Source organism: Chenopodium album, chromosome 11, assembly GCF_948465745.1.
Source record: "Chenopodium album chromosome 11, dcCheAlbu1.1, whole genome shotgun sequence".
Classification (NCBI taxonomy): domain Eukaryota; kingdom Viridiplantae; phylum Streptophyta; class Magnoliopsida; order Caryophyllales; family Amaranthaceae; genus Chenopodium; species Chenopodium album.
Genome location: NC_137844.1, coordinates 1,918,047 through 1,945,421, shown reverse-complemented (window position 1 = coordinate 1,945,421; position 27,375 = coordinate 1,918,047). Strand labels below are relative to the sequence as shown.

At 35.6% G+C, this 27,375-nt stretch overlaps 3 protein-coding genes across 3 annotated transcripts; 2 read left to right on the top strand and 1 right to left on the bottom strand.

Moving 5' to 3' along the window:
* Positions 1-5,694: 5,694 nt before the first annotated feature.
* Positions 5,695-15,489, top strand: LOC145567124 (deoxyhypusine hydroxylase-like). Its single transcript, XM_081626363.1, has 7 exons — positions 5,695-5,842; positions 13,389-13,522; positions 13,615-13,835; positions 13,920-14,058; positions 14,508-14,634; positions 14,980-15,098; positions 15,186-15,489. The coding sequence occupies exons 1-7, from the start codon at positions 5,695-5,697 to the stop codon at positions 15,225-15,227; spliced, it is 930 nt and encodes a 309-aa protein (XP_081482489.1). The 3' UTR covers positions 15,228-15,489.
* Positions 15,490-16,405: 916 nt separating this feature from the next.
* LOC145568182 (poly [ADP-ribose] polymerase 1-like) lies at positions 16,406-25,001 on the top strand. The gene is made up of 20 exons (XM_081627622.1): positions 16,406-16,650; positions 18,005-18,054; positions 18,173-18,377; positions 18,845-19,031; positions 19,153-19,471; positions 19,901-20,096; positions 20,175-20,339; positions 20,473-20,533; positions 20,635-20,698; positions 20,786-21,037; positions 21,439-21,676; positions 21,769-21,881; positions 21,963-22,039; positions 22,135-22,295; positions 22,638-22,829; positions 22,910-23,018; positions 23,114-23,196; positions 23,322-23,459; positions 23,767-23,949; positions 24,687-25,001. The coding sequence occupies exons 1-20, from the start codon at positions 16,507-16,509 to the stop codon at positions 24,732-24,734; spliced, it is 2,985 nt and encodes a 994-aa protein (XP_081483748.1). The 5' UTR covers positions 16,406-16,506; the 3' UTR covers positions 24,735-25,001.
* On the bottom strand, positions 24,968-27,130 carry LOC145568051 (amino acid transporter AVT1I-like). The gene is made up of 4 exons (XM_081627491.1): positions 26,551-27,130; positions 25,768-26,375; positions 25,157-25,672; positions 24,968-25,054 (listed from the first exon to the last, which is right to left on the bottom strand). The coding sequence occupies exons 1-4, from the start codon at positions 26,636-26,638 to the stop codon at positions 24,968-24,970; spliced, it is 1,299 nt and encodes a 432-aa protein (XP_081483617.1). The 5' UTR covers positions 26,639-27,130.
* Positions 27,131-27,375: the final 245 nt, after the last annotated feature.

Sequence of the window (27,375 nt, the reverse complement as noted above, 5' to 3'; positions counted from 1 at the left end):
TTGGAAGTTACTAGATTGCTCTTTACTTCTAATTGTAGGTGAACAATCCACAATTGCATTGGCTGGAAAGTAGATATGGGTGCGGGTTGTGTAGGCTCGCGTTTCATCATGTTATGTTTGGAATGGGTCATTCAAAATATTTGTTGTCTTGTGTTGGGTTTATGTTGATCTTTTATGAATAAAGTTTATGCATGATTTGAACTATGTGCGATGTCATATTGAGTCATATTGTGACAGGTCAACGAGTCAATCGTCGTGTTCATGCCACGCTTTGAATGATGGCAATGTACATTCCTTGCCTATAAATCCTTGCCTATAAATGTGTCGGATCATTTTCATGTCAATTTGGCCCATGCTTAGCTCGCTCTACTCGAAAATGCACTAGTAGATCAAAGGAGTTAAGGGGGATGGGGGGATTAGTGGTGGCGCTAATACTATAGTGATCGGTAGTGATCGGTGAGTAATTAGTTATTATAGAGTCTTTTTGGTGATTTGGTTATTGAATCCTCCAACCTAGTTTTTTGCACAAAAAACATGAAAAAACACTTCTCTTATGCACACTAGCTAGGTGAAAACTTCCTTTTTATTTTGAAATTTTTTCACACCCACTTCCTATTCTATTATGAATACAATGATTGATAAATCCATCTTCAAAATGCATCTAACTAAAAACCTAATAAAAAATGTACATATGGATATTGATTAAAGAAAGAACTTGCAAAGTTGCTCATGCATGTCAACATAGGTTATATAGCATAACCAAATGTCCTAACACAATCAAAGATCACCTCTGCCTACAAGACTACAACAAAATATGTGCACTACTTAGCCCACATGATAGGACTTTAGCTAACTAAACATTATTTTATGATACATTTAGATCACGTGTTGTAATACATAAATTTAATATAGTTGATAAGTTGATTAATGTCACAAACAAAGGCATGAATACCACATGACATAAGCTAGCACGCGGTTTGATTGCTCATGCTTGACCTCATATGTGAGAGATGGCTTTGTAGTCCATTTTGATTACCCAAAAACTATTTTCATACGTCGAAACTTACTTATGTTTGAATTTAGTCGGATTACTTGGTGTTTATTGTCAATAAGTTAATTATTAAAAATACATCAATTTTAACCATATTCAATTTTGTGTTATGCGAGTATTAGTTTTTGAGTCATCTAAATTCATGATATGTTAATTTAATCGAGTCTAGTTCAAGTGTTTAGAGCTTCCTTCCTATTTCAGGAAATTTTGGGATTGATTCTCATCTCCGCTCTTGTGGCTCTCTAATACCAAAAAGAAAAAAATATTGACGGCAAAATTTAATCGAGTCTAGTCGGTCTATTTTGGATTAGGGTGATTTGATAGCACGATAACAAAATGACCTTTTTACCCCTCAAAGTCAACAAATTAAGAACATCACCCAACAAAGTAAAACCCCCCCTTTTCGCTGGGTTTTGAAAGCTCCCACTAAAGATGGGCACGGGCCGTGCCGGCACGCGGGCGGCACGGGCCCGGCACGACTCCGGCACGGCCCGGCACGGGCACGGTGGCCGGCACGGCACGGCACGGCGGCACGCCGGCGTGCCGTGGGCCGTGCCGTGAACAAATTTTTTGGGACCGGCACGGGCACGGCCCGTGGCACGGCGGGCGGCACGGTGGCCGGCACGTGGGCCGGCACGCCGGCACGACCCGCCGGCACGGCACGTGGCACGGCCCGGCACGGCCAGGCACGGCACGGCACGGCACGGCCCGTGCCGTTGGAATATGGCCGTTTATGGCCGTTTTCCAACAGCTATAAACGGCCATATTTTCCACCCCATTTCCCACCCAAATCCCCTATAAATACCTCATATTTTCCTCCAAAATTTTCACAATTCATCAACTCATCTCTTCTCTCTTATTCTCTAATTTTCTTACTCCCAAATTCTCAATTCTCAAATTCCTAAAAAACATACAATCTTCCTCTCTTTTGTGAAAAGAAAAAAAAAATTCCTACTCTCTTATAAATTTTACATTTTTACTATTATTACTTGTACTAGTCTACTACCAAAAAAAAAAAAAAAAAAAAATTGTTATATTTACATTCGGGAAATTAAAAATTCGGGAAATTATAAATTTGGGAAAGCATTGAAGCGTCATTGTAAGATCTAACTCAACTTTATTTTAATTTGTTATTGTTATTGTTATTGTTATTGTTACTATTATTAATTTATTATCATTATTACTATTATTATTATTATTATTATTATTATTATTATTATTATTATTATTATTATTATTATTATTATTATTATTATTATTATTATTATTATTGGAACTACTTAATTATATAAAAACTACTTTCTATTTTAATTGTGGGTTATTTGGATTGTTGAAATCTGTCTAAGGCGGGATTTGGGCTCTGGACAACGTCGCTCCTAACCTCTCCTACCTGGGATCTCATTGATCCAAGTAATCTACTATTATTATAATTATTTTTGAAAATTTAATTTATATAAAAACTACTTACTAATTAATTCTCATTGATCTCATTGTTGTTAATTGTTACTTTGTTATTGTTAGTTGTGTTATTATTATTAATTAATCATGGCATCAAACCCGAACGTTTCCTCCTCCTCTAGAAAAGCCAAGTCAACACGTAGGGAATCACCAAACCCAAACACTTCAATGTCTATGCCCCCCCCTAACATGCCCTTTCCCTCTCCTAACATGCCCTTTCCAAACACTTCCACCCCTTTCTTTCATCCCCAAAACACGGGAGGGCAAGAACAAATGGATGATATGGCTCCTTGGACCCAATTTCAACAAACCCAATTTCAACAATATGAATTTCCTTTTCCTCCTCCTCCTCCTTCCCAAGGTAGCCAAACACAAGCTTGCGGGTCGAGTGAACCATCCACCCATAATCCTAACATATTAGAGTGGTGTACCGAAGAGGATTTTGCTCAAACCAAAAGAAAGAGTGGATGTTGGGTACATTATCAATTAAGTAAAGATGGAAAAAAATGCAAGTGTCGGACTTGTGGTAAAATTTTCTCGGCCGATACCAAGGGAGGGACGGGACACCTTACTAGGCATACAAAAAAATGTGGTGGACCATCTAGTGATCCAACCCAACCTAAAATTTCTCAATTCCATCCACAAGGTTTCATTTACAATTACGAGAGAGATAGGGATGAACTTGGGAGAATGCTTGTACATGCAGAACAACCTTTTCTTTTCGCCGAAAATGATGCCTTCAACAACTATATTAACCGAGCACTACAACCAAAACACAAAAAAATGTCCCGAAAAACCGTTCGATCTGCTGCCATGAAGACTTATCTAGAGTACAAATTGAAATTAGTAAATGAATTAGCTAATCTTCCTTGTAGAGTTTCTTTAACCGCCGATGCATGGGATGGTGGGTACGGACTTCACTATTTATGTGTTACTTGTCATTGGTTAGATAATGAGTGGATGTTACAAAAACGCATCATTCATTTCAAAATGCTTGAATACCCTCATACCGGTCTTAACATTTCACATCATTTAATGGAAGCTATTGATGCATATAGTCTTAGGGATAAAATCATGTCTATGACTTTCGATAACGCAACTTCTATGACATATAGTGCGAATTTGGTTAAACCCCAATTAACCGATTTAGTATTAGATGGAGAAGCACTTCATGTTAGATGCATTTGTCATGTTCTTAACTTGTGTGTGAAGGATGGAACACAAGCAATTGGTCCATTTTATCACAAAATACGGAGTGCTATTTGCACTATTAATAGCTCTAACATGAGATATCAAGAATGGAAAGGTTTTTGCAGGCAACAACGGATTAAAACCATAAAAATAGCACCGGATTGTCCAACTAGGTGGAACTCCACCTATGAAATGTTGAGTCGGGCAATCGAGTACAAGGTTCATTTAACACTTTTTTATAATATGAAATATCCACAAAATGCTTTACTTGAAGATGATTGGGCTAATTGTGAAAAATATATGCAGTTTTTACAATTACTATATGGTATGACACATTGTTTTTCTTCTGTATATAATCCTTGTGCTCATTCTTTTCTTAGCAATGCATGTTTACTTGCACAACTTTTTGCGGAACACCGATCAGAACATGTTTATCGTGGATATCTTCCATCCATGGAGGATAAATGGCGTAAATATTACACCGATATTCCTAAGATTTATATTTTTGCTTCCATTTTAGATCCTAGACAAAAATATGATGGCACCTTTTTATTAATTGATATTTATTATAGTAACATGAATTTTGAAGATGATGTTGAAACTTTTAAGAATAAGGTGACGGATGAGTTTTTTAATTTATATAATGTTTATGAAAGTAAATATGGAACCGTGTCTCGATTTGCCCCTTCTCAAACATCCAAAAATGTAAGTAAACGGGCCAAAGGTTTATTTGCACAAGCTGCTAACTTGATGTCTAAGTATTCAGGTACAGAATCATCATCATCTAGGAGAACTCAAAGCGATGTTTCGGAGTTGCAAATGTACTTAAGTTACGACTTCATGAAAGGCATGGACGATGAAGAGAAGTTTGGCCTCGACATCCTCGATTGGTGGAAATCACAAGCCGTGAAACATCCAATTTTGTCGGCAATGGCTCGTGATATTTTTGCTATCCAAGTCTCCTCCGTTGCTTCCGAAAGAGCTTTTAGTGCGTCGGGAAGAGTTCTAGACGATAGAAGAACAAGACTAAAACCCGAAACACTTGAAATGTGTGTTTGCTTCAAGGATTGGTTGGATGCCGAAACTCGTTCTCAAGATCGTACTTATGCACAAAACGACGACGATGAAGGAACGTCGACTTCTTTTAGTTCTCAATCCACTCAATTGGCGGATGAACTTGAACCTCTAGGAGACGAAGACGAAGATGAAGACGAAGGCGAAGACGAAGACGACCAATAATAATTACATGATTACATATTTACATTATACACTATTGTATTCTTTTTGTATTATCGAACTTCGTATTCCGTATAATAAATGAAGTTATTCAATATTCATACACTGTTGTACGATTTTTAATTATCATTACTTATTTTGTAATTTTGTATTATTGAATTATCGTACATTCGTACGGTCGTACCGGCTACCGTCATATAATAAAATAAGTTATTCTTCAATTTTTTGTGTTTTCGGATTATCGCACTAGTATTTTTTTTTTTATTATATGCATTTTTGTTTTTAATTCGTTTTTTTTTAACATTTATTTTTTTTTTTTAAAAAAAAAAAATAAAAAATAAATTAAGGTCGGCACGGTTTGGCCCGCGGCCCGGCACGGCACGGCCCGCTAGGCACGTGGGCCGTGCCGTGCCGTGGGCTGGGGTGTGCCAATTTCAGGCACGGCACGGCACGGCCCGCCGCGGAGCCGGCACGGCACGGCACGGCACGGCCGCCACCCCGGCACGGCCAGGCACGGCCCGCGGCGGCACGGGCACGGCCCGTGCCCATGTTTAGCTCCCACCTTTCCTTTCTTTCAAAGAAGAGAAACAAGACCAAGAGCAAGAGAAGAGGTGGAATCTGATTCTCCTCTCCTTCTTCTCGTTTCTCTGCAAAAATTTGACTGCCATAATCATATAATTTTCTGGGTTTTCGTTTTAATTGCTCAAAAAATAAGGGTTTTTTTTTTTTTTTTTTTTTTTTTTTGTGAATTAAATCAAATGGGTTCATTTGAAGCTTCAGAAGAAACTGTAAAATTTCTATGCGAGAGGCTTGTGGATCAATCTCAACCTATTTCTGAACGTTTCAGGGCTCTTTTCTCTCTCCGAAATCTTAAAGGCCACCTTCCTCGTGATGCTCTTATTCTAGGTACTTTTCTTCCTTTTCCTAAATTTATTTATGGGAATTGAATTTGGATTTTGTTGGATTAAATTCATACAAATTTCATGGATTTTTTTCTAAGTACTCCGTATTATTTGATATAGGAATTAGTGAACAAGTTTTATTTATTGGGATTTTATTTTTGTGCAATTGTAGTGACAAATTATGTTGGGTTGTTTCCTGGATTAATTTATTTTATGATGCATTTAGTATGTTGTTTATAGTTAAGTAGTATCAAAACTAAGTAGTGGTTGGAACATTTACATTCTATCAAGATTTTAGGCATAGTATTGGCCTATTGGGACATACATGTTTCACTGAACTAGATGTAGATGATTTCTGCTGTATACTATGAGCAAGGGGGAATTGAGAGCTTGTTTGGTGGTTCGAAAGTCGAAACCAATAATCATGTTAATATTAAGGGGATGCCTGGATTGCAGAGAATAATTAGGGGGGTAATTATTAAAGCACTAACTATTCAAGGGGGGAGGGATGGGGTGGACAAAGTGTACAGGGGTAATTATTTGTCAGGTTTGGGAATGTTACCAGATTTATAATTTCCAGCCCATTTCCAAGTTTGGGAATGTTACGCTGGGCTTTATGATGTTACCTTCGTACTGATATTACTCAAGATCACTTCTGTTAGTTAGTTATTTTTTTTTTTTTACTCTTTCTTTTTCCATTTTATTTTTCTAACATTTCTTTTATGATTATTTTGGAAATTAAACATTAAAAAAGCTAATTAAGAAAATAAATTCATAATTAGTACTTAAGTACCTTACAATAGTAAAATAGACAGTAAGCTAAAAGGTAGCATCAACATTATTAGTACATATGTCAAAATATACTCCCAAAGACCACCCTTACTTCTTTAAAATCATATTTAAAAAATCATATTTCTCGTTATCATCCACCAAGTCTCGAAATATGACTATCTCATCTTCAGTCATCTTAACACACAAAGAAAGTGCATTAGCCGTAGAAATACCGGGAACTTTTCCTAATTCTTCACGCAATCCAACCTTGATATTTTTTGGCCCTTCGAGAATACTCACCAACTTATCAATCTGAGCATTGCTATTCTCCAACATCTTTCCCATCATCGACTCCAAATTTTTTTGAACATTTTGAATTTCTTTGTTGGTTGTTCGCAACTTTTTCTTAGTTGCCTTCTTGGATGAACCCTCATCTATAGTCCTCTTATTAGACCCTTCAGTTAACACATCATCATCGTGGTTTGTAGATGATACTTAAACAGACTTTTTTGATGATGTAGCATCATCTTGGGTGATGTCTTGGACATTCATGACTTGATCATCTCTATCAAGAGGCATTGCAGCTTTCACTCCAGTAGCTCTATCTTTTGCAAATACTTCCTCAAGATCATCAAACAATGGGAATGGTTTTCGATACAAGCCCTTTGCTTCTTTGTGAGTCTGTAAATTTATGGTATTAGACATGGCAGCAGCAGGATGTACAAGGAATGAGCAACACTAACATAGCAACACTGACATAGCAAAACAGGGAATAAAAGGAACGAGCAACTGACATAGCAACATGGCAGCATTATACACAAGTTCTATGTTATTATAATTAGGGAGGGGGGGAGTGCAGGAAACAAAAGCAAGTAATGAAAACAAAAGCAAGTACACAGATGTCCCACCTTTAAGGCATCATCAAAATCATAGCTTTTTTCAAAATTATTTAAACAAACACAAACACAAAACACAATCTGTTTTAAAACACAGAAGAAAACATGAAAACAAAAAAATATATAACAAGGTGTGTATTTTTATCTTTATTCAATCAAATCAAGAAAAGAGGAATCTTGGACATGCATTGAAGCCTGGGATGGAACAAAAAGAGACATAATACATAGAGTATCGATATATAACATTTGTAAATCTAATTCTTGTAAGTCATGTCATCATGCAAAAATGATAATAATTCAGTTGATACTATAGCAATCTGTTGATATTCTTGATACCAAAATATTGCCATTTTCCACTCATATTATTCATATCATTATAACTTTTTCTTATCAAATAAATTTAATGCCAAGGCTCTATAGTAACTCATAGCATAGGCTCTATGCAAGTAATGAAATATTTTGCAACAAAAACTCTCCAAGACTGCAGATATTCAGACAGGATAAACACATAAAACTTTACACATACTACAGGAGAAAGAGACACTACAGGACATAGCAATGGTCTCACATACAGCAGGACATAACTAATCTCTCCAATTAACATACTATATAAAATCCCAGCAAACTTTAAATTTATCAAGCATACAATATAAAATCCCAGAAAATTATATTATCAAGCATTAGGGGTTCATAAATTTACCTTAGCCCATCCTTCAAACAAAGTACGATCACCCGTGACCATTTTTAAAGTGTCATCCCAGCCAAAACCACTACCTTTATGCTTGATATCCAACAATGCATTAAACCTTTTCTTCAAATAAGATAGCCTTGAATCAATGTTTGATGCTTTTAAACCTGCTTCAGGCATCTTCTCACCAAATAGTTTCTCTAAATGATTCAAGTAGCCGCTTTTAAAGCCACCTTCACCTTTCCATTTTCCGTCGTTGTTCATCTTAACCAAAAACTGGACCAATAAATCATCTTCTTCACTAATCCATCTCCTCGGAGCATTCCTATCACTCATTTTTATAAAACTAAAAATGCAAAAAAAAAATAAAATACTTAAGCAAGTAGGCAATATATATAGTCAATAGAACAAGCATTAGAGGTTCATAAATTGGATGCATTTAATTAATCGTACAAGCTATAGTCAAATATTAAAAATAAATACAAAAAACAAAACAACATAAATTTGTCACAAAAACCATTTAATCTATCCTCTATGAAGTTGCCAATTATCAAACATTTGACGAGCAAGGTTATCTCTCCAAATAGTCCACGCATTAGAAGTCTCAAGGACATTGATATAGTCTTCATCATCGTCATCCATGAATTGTCTTTCGAATTCGGTATCTAATAACGGTTCAAGTGGATCAAAGCGCATTTCTCTACGAATGAGGTTATGGAGAAGACAACAAGCGCTTATAATATCAGCATGTGTTTCAATACCATAAAAACTACAATTTCTAAGTATTGCCCAACGCATCTTGAGTAATCCAAAACATCTCTCAATTACGTTCCTAGCACAAGAGTGTTTCATGTTGAAGTACTCCTCCGGAGTAGTAGATTGATAACCCTCCTTCCACTCTTTAAGATGATACCTTTGACCTCTATATGGGGCAAGAAAACCTTCTCCATTTGTGTAACCGGCATCAACCAAATAATAATTTCCTAAAATATTGTCAAAAGTTTATCATAAATCAATTATATTAAATCAAACTTAAGTTAAACTCAAAAAGTATTATCCTCACCACGAGGGACTTTAATAAGATGTCTTCTACTAAGTGCATCTTTGAGAACCCTACAATTGACAGCAGAGCCTTCCCACCCACCCACCCAGGCAAAAAGTATATAAATTGCATATCCATAGAACAAGCAGCTAAAACATTTGTTGCTATGTCCCCTTTCCTTGTCCGATATCTAGGCTTGTCAATGTCAGAGACCCTTAATTTGATGTATGTTCCATCTAAAGCCCCTATGCAATTCTACATACAATAAAAATAAATTTAGCTACCAATGTATGAAAATATGCCTAAACCAAAATCTGACAAAACTAATTAGCTATAATATATACCTTAAACCACTTCCACCTTTCATCCTTGCAATCCTCTTTAATAGGCTCCGGAGTCTTTAACAAGTTTTTGTGCAATCGCAAAACACATCTCAATACTTCACGAAAGTTTCTAGTGATGGTCTCTTTAGATCTTCTTAGACGTCTCACTATCAACCTTTGTTTTAAGTCATGACCTAGTATATTTATAAATATAGCAACTCTCTCCTCAACAAACATGTTTCTTGATTCTTTTAAGCCTCCATAATTACGAAGCAAATCACATAATGTATAAAATGTATTTCTATCCATTCTTAGTTGGTCAATACAACTAATTTCATCACGAAGAAACTCTTTTATATTCTTCATACCTCGAATAAGGGTTCGTTTGGAAGAATGAACATTTTTTTTGCGTGGTATTTTTAATGAATCAAGTATAGACATAATGTGTAAAAAAAAATCATCATCATCATATCCCTCAATCTAATAAAGTAAATAAGTAAAATAATAGCATTTCAGCGTTTTGATGGTGGCATACGAGCCATGGCTGCATAGAAGAATAACATACAATCAATAACATGTAGGATTTTTATCTTAGTACTCACAGAAAGTCTTATATGGGATAACAACTTTGACTTTAGAATTTCTTATATCAAATATTGGCAAGATTCATCATAAACTTCAAGATGGCTAATTATATGAGTGTTTCATCCTTGATTAAAACATATATCAATGTGTTTCAACTAGTATAATAAAAAAAATTGGAGATTACCCAGCAAGTGAACATCAGTCAACATCAATCGGGTAGCTAGAAACATTAGAAAATTCTACTACATTTTTAGTTATTATCATACTACAGTGTTTAATACCCAAAATAATAATCCTATACAAATCAATCACAGAACCATCCTTAAAACGTGCAGTACATAATATTAATTGCCGTGAATTAAAATGTGCAGTACATAATAAATTTGAATGCATAAATTTAAATTTCAATTTGAATGAATGCATAATATTAATTCATTAGAAAATTTGAATGCATAATATACAATACCAATCATAGATCTAATCACAAACATCAATTAATGGAACTAATATTCGTTCAATTTCATAAAACCGCACAAATTGAACTAATTTTCGATAAATTTCATAAATTACGCCTACTAAGAACCCTAGATTAAATTCAGAAAAATAAAAACGAAAATTATCGTAAAAATCAAATAACAAATCATAGATTTAATCACAAATTAAACATCAAAAGGATTCATAATCTAAGAAAACCACAGATCAAATAACCAATATAGAACGACTAACCTTCAGATTCAACTTCGATTTGGGGCAATTTACAAAGAAGGAAGCAACTTCAAATCCAATTCTTCAAGGAAAGTGTTCGAAGGAAAGGAGGAGAGGAGGAGAGAGAAAGCTTCAGTCGGCCGCCATAGCTAGGGTTACTTCGTGCTTGAAGGTCGAGAGGTGAAAGAGAAATGAAAATTTCTGGTCTTTTTTTTCACCCGTAAAAAAAAGTTAAGCGGGGGGGGGGGGGGGGGGGGGAGAGTAATCCTTTACCCCTGTTTTGGGAGGAATGAATTACGGGCCAACATTACTACCCTCAATCCAGGTATGCCAAAAGGCCCATAATAATTAACCCATAACATTTTACAGGCTTTTACCCTCAATGGGCCCTAAGTGTACACATTTTATCCCTGTATTAGCTAAATTGCAGTAAACCTAGTTTGGAAATGCCCGTGGTTTGATGCAACCCTATTGAACAACTGCCAAAGATTGGAAAACTACAGAAGTTATATTATTGGAATTGCTTAACTTATTATCTCCTCCTTAGTTAAAAGCCGTGTTGTGTATTCCCGACCTTTTGTAATTCTGCTTTTGAAGAATTACTCTGCATTGTAATGTTAGCCTACTCGCTGGCGTTGTTCCTAGTTCATGATCATGCCATCTTGTTGTAATGCCTACTGACTAAGAGTTGAAACATAGGTTTGATAAGAATTTACTGTATATGATTCAATATTCATTGAACTGGGACCAATCTAACAATAACATAATCGATCCTATAGATGATCTAAGTTGCCTTTAGAACCTTCACATGTCAGTTAGGCTATGCAGTTTAAACCCCTCCTGTATGATGTCCAACACTCTTCGCTTCTTCGGTAGCATGGGCATTTCTATGATGTAGTCTTGTAAGGTCATATAATTTGTTTATAAGCACACTCATGTTAGTGTTAGCTTTGCATGACTTGTATTTACCTTCCAACTAGTTCTGATATCTGTTTTGGCCAAAATCTGCTCGCTAGATTCGACCAGGTTCTATAACAGCTAGATTAATAAGGATATGAATGATAGCGTAGGTTCAAAGAATGGGGGTGAATAACCTACGAAAGATGAACAAAGGGGAAAGGGAAGAAGAGACACAAGATGATGACGCAGAAAACCCAGGAATAAGGGTAAAAACTGCGGGTGGCGTTGAGTCCACCAATCTACTAGTTTGAGAATGAATTACAGGTACAATACAGGTTGTTTTGTGACTAAAAATGAATCTGTAATTTAATACTAATTGCTAATGATTATGAAATATGTTGCCTAGGGCTCGTATCTTCTGTTTTTACCATGGTCTTCCATCTTATTTATAATAGGGGAGTCTTTTGAAGTCTTGTAACAGCTTCTTTGATGATTCCTTGAAAGTAGGAGTTAGCTGCCAGGTTCAGCTCCGAGATTCATGTCATGTTCTCTTTGTGCTTATCCATTGCCTTTTGACTTGTTCTTTGCTACTGGTTAGTTGGAGAATAGTGGGAGTGTCCTCCATGAAAATAGGAGAAGTAGTTTGTGGTGCAGATACATTTAACATTTCCAATTGACTGATTCCTGGTAGGAAATATCTCCTCCTTGATTGTAGGAAAGCTTATAACAACTTTGACTTCGTTCAAACTTGGATTCTCTTAGAATATTCCTTGGAAATATCTTTGTTTGATTTTGTTTAATACATGGAACCAGGTAGCTGATCACGTAACAATATGTAACGTGTAACCTAGCAACCTGTGACCTGCAACCTAGCAACCTGTGACCTGCAACCTAGCAACCTGCAGAAATCTGAACCTGCAGTAAAAATTTAGGCACAACAATATCTAGCAAGCAATTAATGATTTAGGATACCACTATAGGTAGCAAAGTATGAGCGTAAAAGAGTTGAGGTGATATCTTGAAAGTTCATTATGTCTAGATTGTCTACTATACACTAAGATAAGCTTTTGAGCTTCTGGACTGTAACTTAAGGTTCTTTACATGTTTAGTGAATGGTTCATGACTTGTATATGGAGAGGATTAGAGGACTGGGAGTACTGACCTCATAGGGTAGATTTGAATTTCAACTTTGTTAAGCTTAACTGCTTAAATCTATGAGCAATTCAAGAACTATTATAGGAGTGATTATAGAAAGATATGTGTCCATAAATGTGTGCCGTTTTTTTATTTTATTTTTTATTTATTTATTTATTTATTTTTATTTTATTTTTTTATTTACAATCTGCTAAAGGGTGCAAGTGAAATAGTTGGCTTAGCTCTCTTGATGAATTGACTTATATCCCTCATATCACTGGCAAAGAGGCCGGGGTGTGTGTGTGTTGGGGGTGCATTGTTGACCTTCTGGTACTCTTAACTTGCTATTACAAAGTGGTAATATGACTAAATTGCTGTTCTTATTTACATGTTCCTACACTGCCCACCCTTAACCATTTATTACACACCATTTACATGCTTTGGCAAATACATGCATCATTGTATTTTAGTGGACTAATTTATCTTGTGCGACTTCCATTTTGCAGCTACAAGAGATGCTTCAAATTTGTTGGCACACGAAGCAGCATTTGCATTGGGCCAAATGCAAGATGCGGATGCTATTCCTGCCTTAGAATCCATTCTCAATGACTTTTCTTTACATCCAATTGTTCGTCATGAAGTGAGTGTACTGTTAAGGATTGACTTGTCCTTTTTCTAGAATGTCACCCATCAATTTCTGATCCTATCTGTACTTTGGTCCATTTTATTTAGGCTGCTGAGGCTCTCGGAGCTATAGGCCTAGAGATGAATGTTCCTCTCTTAAAAAAAAGCTTGGTCTCTGATCCAGCTCCAGAGGTTAGAGAAACATGTGAATTGGCACTGCATAGGATTGAGGAAATGAAAAATAATAAGTCTGAAGATAAAGGTCCATCTCCATATTTGTCAGTTGACCCAGCTGCCCCATCTTCTTGCTCTTCTGTATCTGAACTAAGGTTTGTGTAATTTATAATAGTGGTTGCTTTAGGGCAAGGATGATTGCTAATCTTAATGTTTATTGTGCTGTTTCCATCTTCAAGGGATTTGCTCTTAGATGAAGGAAAGGGTATGTACGAGCGATATGCCGCCTTATTTGCTCTACGCAATGATGGGGGAGATGAGGCTATCTCTGCAATTGTTGATTCCCTGGCAGCTAAAAGTGCTCTATTGCGCCACGAGGTTAGTTATATACCGTAGCAGTAGTTTGGGTTCAGGATGTCATTTGTCAGATACTTTGAGTGGTTACTTTTCTTATTTATACACATCAGTCAATAGCCCTATTGAAAGTTTTCTTGAACAAATTTGCAAACTCAGCCTGATGATTTAAAACACTCTAGCAGTACTTAGCGCTCTGCATGTCATTTTTCAGATACTTAGAGTGATTAATTATTCACATCTGTCAATGCCCTAGATAAATATTTCTTGAACATAGATTTGCAAACTCAGACTGATGATTTCTTAAGCATCAACTGTATGCTTAAGTGGTTGTTGGTACTCAAATAAACTTGCTGCCATTTGTAATTTTGTATTATGTATGCATGTTTTATGGGTACAAGGACTATTTTTGCTAATCCTATGTGTGGGTATCTCCTTTAACACTGGATGATGTATGCTTTTCTTGAAGACAGGTCGCTTATGTGCTTGGCCAAATGCAAAATAAAGTTGCATCAACTGCCCTTATTAGGGTTCTAAAAGATGTTGCTGAGCACCCAATGGTTAGACATGAAGCTGCCGAAGCTCTTGGCTCAATTGCAGGTATGCTAATAAATTCTTAAGATTAATGTAAGGAATTTGAAAACACTTTATATGATATCATGAGATTCATGACAATATAAATTTATTGAAGAGTTTGTGCTTTTAAATTGAAGCTTTGAAAACTAGCCAATTTAGGCCTTAGGGTGTTGTTTTTTGGTCTGGTTAACTACTGGTTAGTATGAGAACTTGAATGACTTGAAGAATTTTGCCCCTCCACTTGCCCTGCAACGCGTTCCAGTTAGTCAGGAAGCTGCATTGACTTACTATGTGCTATTTTGTTCAATTCGCCTAAATTGGGTGTATTCTTGATCACTAATTCACTATATTCATTTGCCTGGTTTCCAGATGAAAAAAGTATATCACTTCTTGAGGAATTCTCCAAGGACCCTGAGCCTATAGTCTCACAGAGTTGTGAGGTCGCTCTCAGCATGCTTGAGTTTGAAAAATCTGGCAAATCTTTCGAGGTACATACACTACTATTTGTAGACGTGTCTTTAAGATCTAATCTGCCAGGTATAGAGCTTCTGATTCTTGAATTTTTGTGATTGCAGTACCTCTTCATGCAAATTCCTGTTGTTGGGGAAGCTGCTTAATCATTGGAAGGCTAACCTTCTATGTCAGAAGCATTTTTTTACCCTCCTTGAGGTTTATCATACTATATACTTGGTGATATACAAGATATAAATTATTTTGACACTAAGAAAGGGGTTGTTCTTGACCTGGATATCAAACCAACAGAAAATTGTAGAACACTGATTTTTGTGTTATCTATAATTCTTGTGAATCTTTTGTGTGGGCGTGTGCTTGCAGGATGCTCTTTCAGTTCCCACAAAAATTTGTTCATCTTAATCTTAATGCAAATCTTAATGTTCTGATGGCTGGCTAGGACATTCGTCTCTTACATTGTTTAGTTCCAATTTATCTAGGAGATACATTGCTTAATTACAAGTAAATAATGGGCAATTCTCCTTTTATCAAACAACCAAAGATTTCTCCAATTCCATATTTGCCAACTGATCATCGAACGCTTAATCATACATTTTGATATCCCAGTATCACACCATTTCAGTGTTGCACTTGTAAAGGGACTTTTGTGCTCCAAATTTTCCTTAAAAGGTGTTGATGTTTCTCCATAGAAAAGGGGCTGACATCTAAGAGTGATTCCTTAAAAATGATTTAGTATCACAACATATTGAGAGAAGGTGAAGTCTTGAAGGATTTGACATTTATCTTACACTCAGGTGCACCTAAAAGGGAGTTATTTTGTTTAGATGATTAAATTCACGATTTTTTTTTTTTTTCTTGTTTGGAAATTCACTAAAGCTGTTTTTAAAACAAGCAATTTAGCACATTTATTTATACTCATACTTGGTAACTTTTTTTTTTTTTTTTTGAAACACATACTTGGTAACTTTGTGTTTAAGTTGTTTAATAAATTCAATTTTTTTTGCAAATAATCGGAAAAAATGATTACTCCGTAAATCTAGAATGACAAAGATTTTCAAATTCGTTTATCTGAATATGACACCAAAAAATGAATCGACCTGTAAAAATAAAACAATTACCGAACAAGGTTAAGTACCGTCTGCGCAATAGTTCAAAATCAACCCTTTTCTAGGTTCTTTTTTTTTTTTTTTACTGGAGAAATTCGTTCTCGTGTGGAAAATTAGAGTACATTCGATGCTGATCATAATTATGGTAAAACCAGTTTATGTTGAGTGACCTTACTCCACTCTCAAAAAATTAAATAAAAATACCCTCAAAAAATTTCATTCTCCTCTTTATTCTTCCTTTTCGATTATTAAAAAAAAAAAAAAACAGCGCCATTTTTAGCAGAAAAAGGAGAGAAAGAAGAAAGTAAGGAGAGAGAAAATGGCGGCCCCAGAGAAGCCATGGAAAGCAGAGTATGCGAAATCAGCGAGGGCTGCTTGTAGAACTTGCAAGAACAACATTGCTAAAGAAATTCTTCGTTTTGGCAAAATGGTTCAATCTCCACATTTTGATGGTTTCATGCCTGTAATTTCCTTACCTTTTCTCTCTTAATTTTTATAATTCATCACCCTTTTTTTTTTTTTTTTGGTTGTTTCTCTTTCTGGGTTTGTGTTATTTTGGCCCCAATTTTTGAGGGTTAAATTCCAAATTCGAGGTGAATTCTTGTAAATTTTGATACTCATTTGGAAAAAAAAAAAAAAATGGGAAAAGGGTTTCTGGAATTATTTTTTTCGGAATTATTGAAATTGAATTAAGTGGGTAATTGTGGACTCATTGTAATGTTCTAGTTTTCAGGTTAGTGATTGAACTGTATTGTGATTGATTTTTGCATTGTTATTAGTGATATAGTCTTATAAATTATAAATGAGATGATTGAATTGAATTTTTGAACTAGAACATCATGTGTTAATAAGTTGATTTTTTCTTGCTTGAATTCATCATGGTGTTTTACATGCAAACACAGGAGCGAGAGAGAAGAAATCATGACTATTAATTTGTGTTGTACTAACAAAAAATAAAAAAAAATAAAAAAATTGTATTGTAGTTATAGATTACTTTTATACTCTATGTGCCTAGATTTAGTTGTCACATTACGAGTTCATATTACACCATAAACATGACCATTGATTCCGGCCTTTCCGGATGGAGGGAATACTAGTTGCAGGACGTGGACTTAGGAGTTCATAGCTCCAGGCCTATAGTTTAAGTGTTAAAAAGTTAGAATTTTCATGTGCTGCTATAATATGATCCTTTTAAGGTGTAAACTTGGGGGTTCACATTTCCAAAATTCTACCACCACTCATCACCTCATCATACTGAAGTGTGGCAATCACCTTTGTGGCTAAGAAAGGTAGGCAAAGGTGGTCTGAGGTGTGTGATAAAAAGCTTTATTTGTTGCTGATTCTGTTAGAGTATTAGTTCTGTTTCATATGGTCAGCTAGCTTGCTTGTCAATCTCTGAACTACTAAAAATTGCTGCGGTGTGTGGTGCTACTTTTTGTGCTTCTTTGGACTTCTTTGTTGACATGCACGTATTTTCTGATGACAAAGATCTACTTCCAACTGAGATGGTTTGAACTGATTATATTTTCATCATTTCCAACTCTCATAAAGAAAACTTTATTTTTCAACATTATACTCTAATCTACTTTCTGAATATCAGTTTCTTATATATGTGAAGTATGAGATGTTTGTGCATTATTGCTGATTGAAACCAACTTCAACTGCTATTCTCTTTAATGCTGTTACATACTTACCATCACGTGCTATATGTGTGTGTGTGTGTGTGTTTTTAATGATCCGGCTTTCAAATGTTAAGCGGATGTCTTTTCCTTTTCATTTTATAAAAGTGTTCTAAGTTGACTGTTCTTCTTCACCAGATGTGGCACCATGCCACCTGCATAATGAAGAAAGCGAATCAGATTAAATCGTAAGTGCTTATAAAAATTAATTGATTGGAAAATATGGCTATAATTGGAACAACCTTGTTTTTTTTAGATTGATTGCTGAAGGTGTGATTGAGTTTAGCACCCTTCTTTCTTTTTCAGCATTGATGAAATCGAAGGCATTGAATCTCTTAGATGGGAAGATCAGCAGAAAATCAGAAAGTATGTAGATAGCAATGGACTGGATAGTAACACTGTTGCTGCTGCTGCTGCTCCTGCGTCTGCTCCTGCAGCATATGGTATTGAAGTGTCCCAAACTTCTCGTGCAACATGCAAGGGCTGTAGCCAAAAGATAATTAAAGGACAGGCGAGTATTACATTCCAGAACTAGCTGGTCTAACTTTTAAAAGATTCTTGTGCTCTTTATCTATCGTTGTGGAAGGGTCGATTTTTTCTTGCTTCCATTTAATTTTGAACTTCTCATCATAGACAGTGGCCTTATATACATGTATATACAAAAAATAAGTACGCACATCCAGTGTATGTATGCATGCAAACCTTAATAGGATTGTTGATGAGATGCTTGTGCATTACTTGAGAGTGAATCCTGACTTGTTTTGGGATCAACTTAAGTCTTTGACAAATATAATTGAGCTCATTTAAACATCTCAAAATAGATTGAATTATGCATATACATGTTGGAAAGTAGAAACAACTTATATTTGAGTTATTGATACTAATGATATTATGATAATATTTTTCAAATTGGTTAGTAGAAGGGATTAGTTTTGATTGTGAAATGATTTTCCTCAGTATTTTCTAACATTCAAGCAGGTTCGAATATCTGCCAAGATTGATGGCCAAGCTTCTAGAGGTTTGTCATGGTATCATGCCACTTGTTTCCTGGAGTCATATCCTTCCACCTTTCCTGACAAATTATCTGGATGGCAAAGCCTTTCATCGAGTGATCAAGCTTCAGTCCAAGTTGCTGCTAAGGGAAAAGCTCCTTCTGCAGAGAGTGGTACTAGTTCTTCATTATTCAGTTATTCTATATTTCGTTTCTTTTTTTGTTTTCCGTGTACTATATTGATAGTGTGCCACTGCTGTTAAATCTTGTCTTTTCTTGTAATTATTGCCTGTAGGTCTAGGAAGTAGTGAGAAGTTTTTAAAAGATTCAAAAACCAGAGATGGGGCTAAGCGGAAAAATGCTGGTGGCAGTGATCAGGATGCCAAAATTGTGAAAACTGATGCTGATATGATGATCCGTCAGTGTGGCTCTCTAACTAAAGCTTTGGACAGTGGGGATGCTGCTTTGGAAAGTAGATTGGAGGTTCAGACCAGAGCGTTATGGGATCTGAAAGATGATTTGAAGAAACATGTTTCAACTGTGGAGTTGCGACAGATGCTTCAAGCCAATGAACAAAGTACATCGGGCTCAGAGCTTGACTTGAGGGACCGTTGGTAAGTTCCTTTTTAAACCTGTGGTAGTTGATAAGATTATTATCTGTTCTGATTTAGTTCTCAAATGCATGATTAGTAGTTCTTGAGGCAAAGTTTTTGAATAAAATGCATGTACTTTTTAAAAAGATCTTAGACATGCCTTGCTAGCTGAGTGGGTAATTGTTGGTGATGTGGCGAGGCACAGCTGTACAGTTTTTTTTTTTTTTTTTTTTTTTTTTTTTTCATAGTCATTTTAGAGTAATGTTTAGGAAATGTGACCGTAACTTATTGGAATTCAATAATAATAAACTTCATATTGGTTTCTGTGTATTAAATGTTACATCTGGTGTTGTAAATAAAAATAAAATGTGGATAGTAGTAAGTATGTGTGTGTGTGTGTTGCACGAGTTTTAAACGCGTGTTTTTTTTTGTCCCTAATTTTCTTTTTAGTGCTGATGGCATGATGTTTGGAGCGCTCAAAAGATGTCCTATGTGTTCTGGTCATCTTTCCTTTTCTGGAGGCATGTATAAGTGCCACGGCTTTATCTCAGAGTGGAGCAAATGTTCCTACTCTACTAATCAACCTGAAAGAATCAAAGGGAAGTGGAAATTATCAGAAGAGACAGATAATCAATATCTTCTTAAGGTATGTTGTTCAAAGTTTGGTCCATGATCAATTATGACTTTATGAGATTTTAACAATTTTTTAATCTACTTTGAACAGTGGTTTAAGTTACAAAAGGCAGCTAAACCTGTTAGGATACTACCGCCTTCAGCTTCCAACACGTCTGATGGAAATCATAGTGCTAATGGACAACTCAAGTCTTTTAAAGATGAAAAGTTGGAGGATCTTAGAGTTGCTATTGCTGGATTACCTAAAGAAACTGTGGTATATTCTCCTCCCATTTATAATTTACGGATTGGGAGTGTTTTTTTATTTTTTACACACCCATGTTTTAGCTTGCTACTGTGATTCATGTTCTTGATTTTGTCCACACTGAATGGCTGACAATGTGATACAGGAAGATTTTAGAAGCAAAATCGAAGGGGCTGGAGGCCAGGTCCATGCCAAAATCAAGAAAGGTTTTGCACCATTTTTATCTGATTGGATGTTTTAGTTGATAAAATTTTAATTATTCTTAGTCCTGCAGAAAGTTTTGGGGCACTTACTGTTTATATCGCAGATACAAATTGTTTGGTTGTGGGTGGCGGGCTTAGTGATCAACATGCCGAGCTGAAGAAAGCAAGGTATGCAGAACAGTTACAGATTGCCACTCCTTTTTGCTAATTGCATATCTTGATTAATTGCGTCACTGTTGGATAATGTATTGGCAGGAGGATGAAAATCCCAATTGTTAGAGAAGAGTATCTGGTTAACTGCATCCAAAAGCAGAAGAAGCTTCCATTTAATCTGTACAAAATGGAAGCCACTGGGGAGTCTTCTAGCATGGTTACTGTCAAAGTTAAAGGGCGAAGTGCTGTTCATGAAGCTTCTGGTCTGCAAGATTCTGGTCACATCTTGGAGGAAGGTCCCAGCATCTATAACACTACTCTAAGCCTGTCTGACCTGTCATCCGGAATTAACAGGTTGGTAAAATATGAATTTTCTTATATCTAGGCAGAGTACTATTGCCTTCAGAAGAATCCCCACTTCGGGAGTTTCCTTTGTCTTCATGCTTTTGCTAAACAGTTGACACACTTTGCAGTTGTTACTAGCTATTTCTGTTATCACACTACGCAGTTGACTGTGCTTATTATTTATTTTTTATTTTTCCTAGTGCTCTAATGCTCTTTAGTCTTTACATGTTGAGTTGTTGACCTCATTGTTGATGATCAAATATGACTTACTGGATTTAACATTGTGTCTTGTAATCTTAATCTTTGATATTGATTTCAGCATTGCTTTGCCTTTTAACCAAAGTTTTTCTTCATATGCTGCAGCTAATCTAACCTTTTTTTTTTTGGTGTTTGTTTGTGCTCTGAAAAAGTTATTATATTCTTCAAATTATACAAGATGATAAAGGTCAAGAGTGCCATGTATTTCGGAAGTGGGGTCGAGTTGGAAATGAGAAAATTGGAAGTAGCAAAATTGAGGAAATGTCGAAATCAGATGCAATTGAAGAATTCAAACGGCTATTTCTGGAGAAAACTGGGAATCCTTGGGAAGCTAGGGTGCATAAAAAGAACTTCCGGAAGCATCCTGGACGGTTTTTTCCATTAGATATTGTACTATTACTCTTCTCTATCTCTATTATCTTCTTATATCCATAGTGTGTTGCCGGCTGTTATAGTGTTTTTTTTTTCTTGTCATGTCTCAGGATTATGGGGTCAATAAGCAGGCTCCAAAGAAGAATCTGGATGATAGTAACAGCAAACTAGCCCCTGCATTAAAAGAGTTGATTAAGATGCTTTTTAATGTGGAAACTTATAGGTTGAATTGTGATCCTAAATAGTTGTGTTCTGTTTCTTTTCCTCCCTTAAGGATTTACTTAAGTTCATATGTATTTTGTAGAGCTGCTATGTTGGAGTTTGAGATCAACCTGTCTGAGATGCCGCTTGGAAAACTGAGCAAGAGCAATATCCAACAAGGTGTTATTGCATTGGCACTACTGTATAGTTTTTAGTCAACTTTGATCAAGATAAGGTTCTTTTGTCCGTGACTATTATCATCTTTGATCTGTCAGGTTTTGAGGCCTTGACACAGATACAAAATTTGTTGGAAAACACGGGTCTTCAACCTTCTGTTAAAGAGAGCTTGATTGTTGATGCCAGTAATCGCTTTTTCACTATGATTCCTTCTATTCATCCTCATGTAATTAGAGATGAAGATGATTTCAAGTCAAAGGTATGCCACACTCTAATGCTTTTTTTCCCCTCTCTCATTGTGGATCTGTCTATTTGTTGGAGTGTTTGTATTAGGGTTTTGTTGTGAGATAAATTGTTCAACAATATCAACATCTTAAGTGCAGGGAAGAGATTTTTTTTCTGTTATCCAGGCATATATCTGCGAAGCCTAACAGCCCTCTGTTGTTGAAAAATTAAGGGCCCCAAGTCTATAAATTTCTTTGTTGCTAAATTTAGTTTTGGTAGAGAAACTAAGCTGATACACTATTTGTTTGGTACGTGTAATTGTCTTCTTTTGCTTTTTTTGTTTAATAAAAAAAATCTTCCTCAATCTCCATGCTAGGTCAAAATGCTAGAAGCACTTCAGGACATTGAAATAGCCTCCAGATTGGTGGGCTTTGATGCAGACAGTGATGAACCTCTTGACACCAAGTATAAGAAGCTTCAGTGTGATATGGTACCCTTGTCACATGATAGTGAAGATTATCAATTAATTGAGAAGTATCTTCTCACTACTCATGCTCCTACACATACGGTGGGTCAATGTTTATATTGCTCTTCAAGAATTTCAAACCAACTTTTATATAGTTATTTATATTTTCCGGAATACATTAGGAATGGAGCCTTGAACTCGAAGAAGTTTTCTCACTTGAGAGGGAAGGAGAGCTTGATAAGTTTGCACCTCAGCGTGAGAAGCTTGGCAACAGAATGCTCCTTTGGCATGGTAATATGATTTCCTGTACTTAGTTTCATGCTAAAGCGTTGGTAATATGCTTTATGTGGGGGCTAATCTATGTTGTGATGCATAAATATTCTCAGGTTCCCGATTGACAAATTTTGTTGGGATCCTTAGCCAAGGACTCAGAATTGCTCCTCCTGAGGCTCCAGCTACTGGTTACATGGTTAGTCCTGCCACTTATTCATTCCATGTCATCTCATGCAAACTTATTGCAGATTGATGAGCAAGTTTAGCTAGAATTCCCCAGCTATATTTCCCTGACTGAGTTCAAATTAATTAATCTTGCAGTTTGGCAAAGGGGTTTACTTTGCTGACCTTGTCAGCAAGAGTGCACAGTATTGCTTCACTGACAAGAAAAATCCAGTGGGCTTGATGCTATTGAGTGAAGTAGCTCTTGGGAAGGTTCATGAACTCAAAAAAGCCCAGGTGAGACTATTTAAAGTTATTTTTATTGCATCTTGAGTAATAAGGGTATCGGGGTATGTATCTTTCCCCTGTATGGAACAAAAGAAGTGTACAAAAAAATTTGGTAGACATGATGTTATGAAGCTATGTTTATGTACTCTTGCAAATCCTAAAGAGATGGGTTTATGTTTCAAAATGATTTACAGACATTCCTTGATAATGTTGTCATAATTTCATCTGTTTCTTCTCTTGAAGCTTTTCTAATTTCTGTATATGTATGACCCTTCATGGTCGAGCTTTTTCCTAATTTCATTGTTATGTATTAAAGTACATGGACAAACCTCCAAGAGGGAAGCACTCTACCAAAGGACTTGGTAAGAAAGTGCCTGATGAGGCTGGATTTGCAAAATGGCGGGATGAGGTAGTTGTGCCTTGTGGGAAACCAGTGGATTCTAAAGATAAAACATCTGACCTGATGTACAATGAGTATATTGTTTATGACACTGCTCAAGTAAGTCCCTTTTTTCTTCTTATTTTAAATAGCTCCAAGGAATACCACCATACCAAGTTTCAAATAATTTGTTTGCTTTTGAAAAGATATCATCAGAACTCTTTGTTTCTATTGCATTTTCTAATATTCAGCTTCTTTATGCTCCACCTTAGCAGTACTGTCCGTATCAGATCGATTTGAAAAAATGATTTTGATGCACTATGATTAACTGCTCTATGCCCTACACCTTTATGCTTATCTTCTCTTAACATCTCTTTTTTTTTTTTTTAAGAGCAGGACCTTTTTGGTTGAATGAACAGTATATGACCATCGATAGTTTACATGATGCGAAGTTTTGTCCCTTTTTTTTTTTTTTTTTTTTTTTTGGGGTGGGGGGGGGGGGGGGGGGGTGTTACCGAAAGGATTAAATATATCTGTCAAACAACTTCTCAAGATGAATTCATGCAAAATAGTATATGTTTTGTTTTCTAATTGACTTTAAAGTCAGACTGTCAATTAGCTGTGGACCATGCTAATATAAGCTTAGGCACATGATAAATATGATGTTTTCTGGTTGGAATATGCACATGAATGTTGGGGTGTTTGCTGCTTAATTTAATATGATTGACTGACTCGATTATTATCTTGTTGGGCTAATATCACAATAATCATCTGACCTCTACCTCGGGTGTTGTAACCTTCAGCAAACTGACATTGTGCTAATGAGATACTGATTTATGCATTTTGACTGTTTACAGGTTAAGATGCAATATTTGCTGAAGGTTAGGTTTCGCTACAAGAGATAATGAGTTACTGAGGATCGACTTGCCACAGCTGTGTACAGTTTTAGTTTTTTTGTCTTTTGATGCCCAACCGTGTAGATTTGAACTGATTTTAGTATTTTGCTACCTTCTTCAGTTGAAGATCTCATTTTGGGGCTTCTTGGAGATCCTCTTCTGTTCATATTTCTTATAAATGTACTAAAACGACGATTAGCTCAAATCTTATCCTAGTTCGTTACTATTTTGTGACATTGCTCTTATGTTCCTGAGTACTCAGCAACGTTTGCTTGATTAGTAACCACGCAGGTAAAGTCGTGCCCTAAAAAATGAAGACGTCGACCTATCTGTTTAATACAAGATAGATATAATAACTTAAAATGTATACTTTTACAATCTGAAGTGTTCATGATAAAACATTAAAACTAAATAACCTAATGCTGTCTAACCATGATCTCCTTGATAATATTTTTCATGGATGTATAAGTACCAACTACAACAATTACTATACTTAGAACTGCAAGCAACATGATGAACACCCGCTCATTCGATCTCCTCCGATTTTTACTCGAAATCTTAAGGTAGCATAAACATGGAATTGTGATCGAAGCTGTCGCACCTATTAAGGCTCCAACTAGAGACATGAGACTTCCGAAAAATGGAATTGACATCGCTATGATCGCTTGTGAAACAACCAAGATAGTTCTTAGTACAATTTTGAACCCCTTTTTCTTCTGATATTTTGGAAACCAACTCTCAGTAGTAGCTGCAACAGGCTCCATCATCAATGCATACCTCGATAATGGACTTATCCATGTTGTATACAACGCGATTTTTGAGCTTAGCTTCTGCGTTGGAAGGTTTAATGTTATTTGAGATTGTAATGCTGAACCAAACATCATATAACCAAGTATAGCCATTGTAGCATAGCATATGGTTGCACCGAAAAATCCAATGAGTAAGACCTTATACACATACACACACAAATCGATCAATATACAATAAAAATAAGTTTTAATAAGTTCAGATAAATAAAACACAACCTAAATAAAAAAAGTACCTTGGAGAAATGACGTTTCTTCTTGATGGAAGCGTATAAGGTAGGAAAAACAGGGTTCGCGCTATAAGAAAACATGTACAAACTCATAGCTGTAGGAATCCCTTTCCAATTGATTAATTCACCTCTACTATGAAATCCAACACCATCAAATAAACCAACCCATAAAACAGATGCAAGAATTACAAAACCCGAAATTACACCCGTGGCCGAAACGTACGCAAGAACACTTAGATCTTCTAACCAAACTGTTGGTAAAAATGCAACGGCAATAATCATAATAAAACTTTGTTTTCCACCAATATTAATCCCATGAAAATTAGTCTTGACTTTAGGGAATAAATCATGTAAATTATCACCTTCTACAATTAAGTAACCTGTTAATGCTAAATAAAGATCAATGTATAGTATTATTGATAACACTCTTTTGCCTACTTTTCCATACGCAAATTCTCCGATTTCGGCGTATGTTTTGATCCTAGGATTCGCGTCCATACATCGTTTTGTTAATAGGCCGGCGTAGCACGCTGCGCCGGAGATGCCGAAAAGCAAGATTAAGCTTAACCATCCTCCTGATGCTAGGGCATACGGCATTGATAATACACCAATTCCTAATTCAAAAAAAAAAAAAAAAAAATGATTAAAACAAAAGATAATTGTTCTATGACTAATGTGAGTTTTGTAACACTTTTTAGCGTGTCTATTATACGCATGAGTAAAATTTATTGAAATTTCAAGTGAGGTTTACAAGATACATTCGAGTGTATAATGACGAGTAAAATTTACCTATGATAACATTGAGGCCGTTGAATACCGTCTTGAAGAATGAAGTGGAGCCTTCATTTAATGGTCTAATGTTTGCCTCTACCTCCATGAATGGCTACTAGGGTTAGAGGAGAACCAAACAGCGGATTTTTTTTACTTTTTGACGGCAGAATGTGGAGGATCGCTCTATGATATCATATGCTCGAGGATAGGATATATATCATTCTCATCAGAATTTTCAATTTACTTAAAAAATTTATCATAAATAATTTCTAATTACAAAAACATTAAAAAGAAAAAAAAAATCATTTTTAAAAAGTTTGACAAACAAAAAAAATAAAAAATCAGCCAATAAAAATGAAATATTGAGGTAGTCATCAAGTGGTTCTAAGGATGACTACCATAGAAACATCTAAATTAACATGTGGAGTTTTAATAGAATTTTCTCAATCAATATTAATTTACACAAATATTAAATGCAGTACAAAATAACCTAAATACCGAAAAAATTAAAAATATGTAAATTTAAAAAGACAAAAATATCCTCTTCTTAATAAATTTATGTTTCAATAATTGGTTCTTCACTCTTCCCCAAATGTAATTCTCCAAACCACTTCTACATTGACTTCATCTCTTAAATACTTTCGGTTGCTTAATCGATTACATAAACAAACTGTGGTTATTGTTTCATAATTAGGTTGCTTAATTTCTATATACATGTCTAGTTCATACAAAAATGTCATTTAATTACTGTAATTCTTTACATTTTGCTACTACGTATCTCGTTGCCTGAAAATTGACAATGGTAGTTCCCTATTATTGTCATATATATTATAGTCAAAGGAA

Excerpts from the sequence above, each read along its gene's own strand:
- LOC145568182 (XM_081627622.1), top strand. The coding sequence starts at position 16,507 with ATGGCGGCCCCAGAGAAGCCATGGAAAGCAGAGTATGCGAAATCAGCG. Across the intron at positions 20,340-20,472 it reads GATTACCTAAAGAAACTGTG|GAAGATTTTAGAAGCAAAAT; the intron begins GTATATTCTCCT and ends AATGTGATACAG. Across the intron at positions 22,296-22,637 it reads AAGATGATTTCAAGTCAAAG|GTCAAAATGCTAGAAGCACT; the intron begins GTATGCCACACT and ends TCTCCATGCTAG.
- LOC145568051 (XM_081627491.1), bottom strand. The coding sequence starts at position 26,638 with ATGGAGGTAGAGGCAAACATTAGACCATTAAATGAAGGCTCCACTTCA. Across the intron at positions 26,376-26,550 it reads CGGCCTCAATGTTATCATAG|GAATTGGTGTATTATCAATG; the intron begins GTAAATTTTACT and ends TTTTTGAATTAG. Across the intron at positions 25,673-25,767 it reads AGAAACGTCATTTCTCCAAG|GTCTTACTCATTGGATTTTT; the intron begins GTACTTTTTTTA and ends TATGTGTATAAG.
- LOC145567124 (XM_081626363.1), top strand. The coding sequence starts at position 5,695 with ATGGGTTCATTTGAAGCTTCAGAAGAAACTGTAAAATTTCTATGCGAG. Across the intron at positions 13,523-13,614 it reads ATCCAATTGTTCGTCATGAA|GCTGCTGAGGCTCTCGGAGC; the intron begins GTGAGTGTACTG and ends CATTTTATTTAG. Across the intron at positions 14,059-14,507 it reads GTGCTCTATTGCGCCACGAG|GTCGCTTATGTGCTTGGCCA; the intron begins GTTAGTTATATA and ends TCTTGAAGACAG.